The following is a 7,435-nucleotide window of genomic DNA, read 5'->3' as shown; positions in this document are numbered from 1 at the left end:
TGATATTCATTTTAGAGTGTGGTTTATATGGCGATTGCTAAATCTGCCCAGTTAGTCCCTCTCCACTTTCTTGGTCCACTGTCTATGGGAGGAGTAGACAGTTCAGTAATAATAATACCCAAACCACTATTCCAATTCTGATCATTGCCCAGCCCGGTAATCCTAGGTCCATGGAGATCAGTGAACATTGTGATTTAATCCGCAGAAGAATCACCCATTTTGATAGAGATTCTTCAGGAGTTGTGTGAATTAAAATCTAGAGCATGTGGTGTTCTGTTCTTCAGCCATAACTACTAAAATCTGGGGGCCCAAAATTCTTATAAGTGGCTTTACAGGTTACACAAAGCAACACAGCTTCACTCAGTGTGTAGACAGGCAGTGCAAGCATGAAAGCCTCTATGAATGAGTCACTAGAAAATGGAATTTAGTATTTATTTATTTTACAGGCTGCTTTTCTTCCAAATTGGGCAGTTCACAAAAGATGCTTAAAAACAACAGTAAAACAGTACTGCAGTAGTGTATTTTTAATTGTGTTTTAAAACACCACCTTAACAGAACAAGCAAAAATATAATGTAGGATGAAAGAAAAGGAACTCTTAATTCTTCACCACTTGCAAGTCCACTTTTTAGTCTGTCTCCTGGGCCAGAAGAAAGGCAGTATCCAATCAATCTATCCATCAATCAATATTTTTTTTAAAAAACCATAAAGATAAATTAATTAAAGTACACATAAATACAAATAAATAAACAAAAACAAGGGCAAACCAAAGAGAGCACCAGCAGTTTGGGTGGCATCTTGTACAATGAGCCTTTTACTGTGGTAATGAAGCAAATAACACATTTAAAAAATATTTTCCTACCAAACATCAAAATCTTAGGTTTCTAATGCATAAAATTGTTCAGGGGCATGCATGGTAAAGGAAGTTGTACAGGGTAATTCAGTATTTTGTAATGAAAATAGATTACCATAATTTTTTTAATATTCTACTTCTTACCAAAGTAGTACTTTAGATTGTGCTTGGGGCCCAAAAAGCACAAAAATCCCTATACACAGAAAATTAGTATGACAACCTTTTTCTCCCAGGCATCTTTTAAATGAGATGGCCTTCTTTGTATGGAGCATTCAATCCGTGAACCTCCCTGGCAATCTGAACTGGCATAGCCCAGACACCCCTACCACGATGAGAACTAGACTTGCATCTTTCACCTGTCTATAGAGCAGAGTAAAATCTTATTGTATGCCTTTCAAAGCTAGTTTGCAGGATCTAATCTTTAGCTGGCCCTTGGAAAGTGCATGAGCTTGCCCATTTTTTGCTGTCCTGTATTTTCAAATGCACCTTTCTTCCCAGGTGACAGTTAACAACAGTGTAATCACCAGTTTTGGATGTCTTACAGCACTGGAAGATCAGAAGGGGCATTTATGTGGAAGCAGTTGCCAAAAAAGGTAGTGTCTCTCTAGTATACTCACACCGTACACTTTCCAACTGATGAGGCAGTGGTCTCTGCCCCCAGTATTATTACCAGTGGTAGCTGCCATCATAGTGGTGGTGAACTTGCTCTGGATTTCAGTGGAATTGTTGAAATTACCTAAACATTAAGGTTACCAGTCCCACAGATATAGGAGTCCGCCTGTATTATCAAGAGCATTACATAGCCACCAAATTAAAGTCATCCCCAATTGCTGGATCTTCTACAATCCCTACAAATCCATGCCTTTGTAGGGTTTGTAGAAGATCCAGCAGTTGGGACAGTGAATCCAACCTGGATTTTGGCCTCAATGTTATCTTTGGTGCTGAATCCTATCCCTAAAACATAGCATTTTGGCTAGCTCTTTTAATGTCTAAAGCCCAGAGCAGATTCACTACCCAACAGATATGGAATTCACAAGCCACTTCAGCATGCCATATAGCTATCAGATAAATCAATGGTTTTGAGCACATAACATTTCAAAAATAAATCAAGTTGGACATTTAAAAAGGGCACATCAATTTCAGTGCTAGGGCAATATGAAGGCTATAAAAGAGCAGACAAATTAATGAAGGCTACATTAGCCATGATATCCCAAAATGCACTTTAGTCATGATACTTCCAATCAACCCACAGCTAATTTTATTGTATTATTTTATTACAGGCCTCTGATTAACACCATCATAATTTCCCCCTCCTGTGTGATTTTTAACACCTTTGCCTGATGAAGAATCCAGTAGAGCTTTGAAAGTTTGCAACACATATTTTGTGCATTTTGGTTAGTCCAATAAAGGTATCACTGTTTTGTGGATTTTTAATGTTATTGTCTATTTATGAATCATAGAGACCATGAGGAAAAACAACATATTTGCTACTCTATTTTTCTCAAACTTGTTATGCAATATAGAGTTTGACTTTCATGTTTATTATTTTTAACAGTTTAAACAAAACAGCTAATCCATTTAGAAGCCATCTTGGGCCTCTGCAATATTTATTATTTATAAATAATGATACACTAGGTTAAAAACAAAAGGGACACAATTCTGATACATTTAACATAGCTTAAAAATAACATACAAAACAAATAAGATAATGAATCCATAAAGAGGGCCATATCTTTGAAACTATTTTAAGACAGTGAATGAAGGATGCTGCACTGGGGCTTTTCCAGGTCTTCAGGGTCTTGCAATAAAGTCTCCTATATGCAGAATAGCATATGGGGAAAAAACCCAGTTCAAAGTGGCCTACCTCAGATGTAACAATATACAATGGATTTTTGCTAACTATGCTGGTTCTGGTGAGCTTGAGTGTGCTCCTTCTCTCCTTTTTCATAGCCACAAGGAAGAGATTTTTTGTTTTTAAATACTACATTAATGATCAAACTAGGATAATAAATCACAGTTCAATTCTGCTTTGATCTAACAAGAGTTTAGACAATCACAATTTCAAAAGTATGGATGAGGTGAGAAACTATGGCTTGTTTGATTAGCAAAGAGAAAGAACAGAGAAGATGATTAATCCCAATATTTTGTTCAGTAAAATGTCATGATTTTCCTAACATCACAGTATCTTCCCAAGAGATTTGTTCTTTTATTTAACAGTTATTTCAAAGAATATTAATGTACTTTACATGTTCATTGTAGCCCTGAATCTTATCACTGAGGTCAACAGGTTTGCACCAAGTGCTGATTTGCAGATTACCTCTGACTCTCCCAAAGAACCTTCAGTGTTCGACTATAACACACGAAGGAGGCATATTAAAAATGTGTTGCTTCATTTCCATTCTCTGGTGATGTTTGAAGTCAGAAGTATGTACCATTAAGTCCTTAAGATCCATCATTCATTATTTTAAAACAATTTAATGCTAACCATTAAAATGAAATTAGCTAGGGATTCTTCTGCAGAGACCATTGTTCCAGTTTATATATTTTTATTTATTAAAACATGCTTTCAACAATTTTAAGAGAAGTGGCTTTGGCAAAACCAAATTTAGAATTTGGGTTCTCTTCCCCTGTTACATGTCACCATCTGTTCTTCTTATTGGCATCTATAATGGAAACTGTAGAATTCTTCGTCAAAGGTGCATAGGTCAGTCTGAAGTCTCCTCATCTAGTAATAATAAACAATTGTCATTCTATTTCATATTGCCAAGTACATGTGGTACAGCAGAAGGATATAAAACATCAGTATACTAGAAAGATACTTATTATTCCAGACACCTTAAATCAGAATTTGATGTCCTTCCTGATATACATGGAGGCATATTTGCCTCCATTTGCACATAGAGATCCTTGTATTCTAATCTCTGGATTTTCTCTAATACTTCAATTCCCATCTTTTTAAAAACAAACATGAAAACACAAACATGAAAGGCAACCTTGAACAATATTAGCTCTGTACTGAATATACTCTTTCTAGGCCCCGGAACAGATTCTGGTAGCAGAATCAAGATGGCATAAAATTGAATCTACTGAGGAAGATATCCCAGAACATGCTACTTTAGTATGACCTTATTATGACATAGATGTAAAGATTACCGGTCTTTTTGAAATAAGATTAATTCTTACTTCACTTACCTATTAGCTTTACTATCCTAACCTGCCTTGTTTTATGCCTTTAAAAGCTGGAACTCAGGTGTGTAATTTCCTCGATCTTTATTTCTGAACTTTAAAAAGAAGAATAAGGTTGCCAGATCACTTTAAGAGAGACAGATCTATTGTTATATTTTAAATACTAACACGATAATTTAGTGTACTGCTTAAAAAACAAATATATTTTAATTAGTGATTTTACTTATTTGTTAAGGCCTAGGCTTTATAGAATCTACTCCATGTTGAATGGAACATTATTTATTACATATAGGTTATATAGAATTAGTGGTGTAGAAGCAAAAACAAAAAAATAACCAGAAACTCAACAAATAGTTGATAGCTTAAAGACTCCCCATCCCTCATTGTCATCTTCTTTACAGTAAACAGTTGGAGTTTGAAAATCTATTTATGATTTAAACAAATGTAATTTAGTAGCACAATCAGTGAGCTCACAATCAATATCAGTGTTGGTTGTGACCTAAAGACAAAGCCCAGCAAGTAGAGTCAAGAAATATCTCAGCCTAAGTGTGATGTCATAATGATGCAAAGGTTGATCACACATTAAACATTCCTACAAGAATCTTTGTTATTTTAATTTTCATGTGGTGTTAATGGTTTAACAATATTGTAGAGGTAGAATTCATGCCCAGACATGTTAAACTTTCCACTATTAGTGCTGCTTTTAAAGTAACTGATTAACCCTTGAAGCCCACATTTCTGAGAGTAAAATAAAACAAAACATTTACATGGTTAGCATGCAAAAAAAATGTTTTTCATAATACAGTCAGCCCTCCCCATATGCGGGGGATCCATTCCAGACCCCCCCACACACACATATGGGGAAAAGAGTGTATGCTCAAGCCCCATAGAAAATAATGGGGTGCGTGCTTGTGGGGGCGCACGGCGCAAGTATGCGCTCCATTATTTCTGCACGGGCTTGCCTTCCGTGTAAGCTCAAAACCATGGAAGGCAAGCCCACCTATAAGGAGGGCCGACTGTATACACTGCAATCATTTCAATTATACTAAGCCACATAAATGCCACTGCAACTCCCCACATCAAAGAAATGGCTGGAGTGCATCCAAGGCATAAATACTCAGAGGGCACACTATCAATACCCAATCTTTCTTCAGATCATAGTCAAATCTGAACGAACCTTACATTATCGTACTCCTCTACAACTAAGATCCATGGAAAAAAACTAAATGTTGTCCCACCCTGACATTTAATTTTTCAATTTCATGCTAATTAGTAAAAAATAAACACCTCATCTATTTAATCACCTAATTTAATTACATACTTGTCAGTTTGTTCTGTTGTTCGTTCTGTTGTTATAGTAAGTGCTCTCTCTGGAGAATGTGAAGGAGATCTCAAGGTTGAGCTAAGAGGGGACGAGGCACGTAGAGAAGATGTAGAGAGGCCATGTCGACGCATCTCTTGAATGGCACGTTCACTATGAAGAAGACAATTAGAAATTGAATTTGGGAGTATCTGAACACATTTTACCACATTATAAACAGGTTGGCCACTATGCCTTCCTATACATTCAGATGAAACCCTCACCTATTTTGCAGAACAATCCTTTACAGGAGGAGAAAGCACTGGTACTGAGAGAAATAGAAAAGCTTGGAACAATATATGCAGTATATATGGCAGTGGATGCAAATATGTAGTTTTTGCTTCCTGCAACAATATAAAAGGCAATCCAACATAGAACCTTGTGTGCTTAAATGTATTTTTGAATATGGAATGTTGAATATGGAAAAGGGCCAAATGACGAAAAATCTAATGAACATACCTATTCTTAGTCAAGTGTTAATATTCGATTTTGTTGTGTGCCTTCAAGTCATTTCGACTTATGATGACACTAAAGGTCCTTGTGAGATTTTCTGGGGCTGAAAGTGTGTGACTCACCCAAAATCACCCAGTGGGTTTCCATGATCAAGAGGGGAATCAAACTGAGTAGTCCAATGCTCAAGCCACACCAGCAAACCAAAAAGAAAAGAAGTGTGATCTTGCAAAATCAAACATATTTATATTTTTAGCAGGTGATGTTTGAACAATAGGGCTTCTATGAATAACATTTTAACTTTGGATCCATGTTTTTATTTACTGCATTAATAAAACTATTTTTATTTGTGAATTTTGCATATATACTGCAAAAATCCTCCTTTCAAATAAAAAATCAGCTATTTTTTCACTACAATTTTATGTATTTTCTCCTAACAAAAATAACAGTTAAACGTGACTAACTGACTAGGAGAATTTCTGGAGGGCAATGAAAAAATATTTTTTAAAAAATAAGACAAGCCAAAAATAACCATAATCTTAGAAGACATTAATTTTTTGGTTCTATCCCAATCTTAACTTGGACCTCATTTTTGGAGAGAATCAGCTGTAGTTCCCCCCCCCCCCCCCCACGACCCCCCCCCAAACAATGGGGGAACGTGGCCATTATTATTATTGTTATTGTTATTAAACTGTAAACAGGAGCTCTGATGGCACAGTGGTTAAATGCCTGTACTGCAGCCACTCACTTAATACCATAAGGTTGGGTGTTCAATACCAGCAAAAGGGCTCAAGCTTGCATCCTTCCATGGTACCCAGATTGTTGGGGGCAATTATCTTACAGTTGTAAGCCGCTAAGATAGCATTAGTTCAGTACGAAGCGATATACAGTGGTACCCCGGGATACGAATGCGCCGCCTTACGAAATTTCCGGGTTACGAAAAAATCAATTGAAAAAAACTGTTCCGGGTTACGAAGGTTATTTCGGGTTACGAAAGAAATTTTGGTGCTTTTCGGCGCTTTTTCGCACCAAATCGCGGCTTTTCCCCATTAGCGCCTATGGGTTTTCGGCTTGCGAAAGCTTTTCGGGTTACGAAAGCGGCGGCGGAACGAATTAAATTCGTAACCCGGGGTACCACTGTATAAATGAAGCTGTTTGTAAATTTACACAGCGCTGTACATACAATCTTTTAAAATTCTCCTGAAAGTATCAGTACCATTAAGATAGCGCCTGAGTCGTATTAATAATCCCAACTAGAGGAGAATCACCGAATTAATGAGATTTAGGTAAACACCCTTTATAGATTTTGATATCTCATCTGCACACTTTTTAGGGAAAGTGGGATTAGTTACATTTGACCCGCTGACATCCAGACAGAATTACTGTAATGTATTCTATTGAAGATGCTTTTGAAGATGACTAGATGAGTGAGAAACGTCAGCTGATATACAATGCAGCCACTTGAGCAGGTTTAGACTAGGGTAGGGAACATATGGGCCCTTCAGATTTTGCTGGATTGCAAGTTCTATCATTTCTGGCCAGCATAGTCTATGATAAGCAATCAGTGGAATTATAGAGAAGCAGTGGG

The 7,435-nt window shown here is 36.7% G+C and overlaps 1 protein-coding gene across 1 annotated transcript in view; it reads right to left on the bottom strand.

Annotated features, from left to right (window-relative positions):
* Positions 1–1,401: 1,401 nt before the first annotated feature.
* CEP135 (centrosomal protein 135) overlaps positions 1,402–7,435 on the bottom strand; it is a 47,157-nt gene continuing 41,123 nt past the window's right edge. Inside the window, 3 exon segments of the mRNA XM_042470301.1 lie at positions 1,402–3,576; positions 4,044–4,132; positions 5,359–5,511. Coding sequence (XP_042326235.1) covers positions 4,084–4,132; positions 5,359–5,511 — 202 coding nt within the window. The 3' untranslated portion in view covers positions 1,402–3,576; positions 4,044–4,083.

This window comes from Sceloporus undulatus, chromosome 5, assembly GCF_019175285.1.
Source record: "Sceloporus undulatus isolate JIND9_A2432 ecotype Alabama chromosome 5, SceUnd_v1.1, whole genome shotgun sequence".
Classification (NCBI taxonomy): Eukaryota; Metazoa; Chordata; class Lepidosauria; order Squamata; family Phrynosomatidae; genus Sceloporus; species Sceloporus undulatus.
Note: the sequence above shows the minus strand (reverse complement) of the source record. Positions and strands in the feature narration are given on the sequence as shown.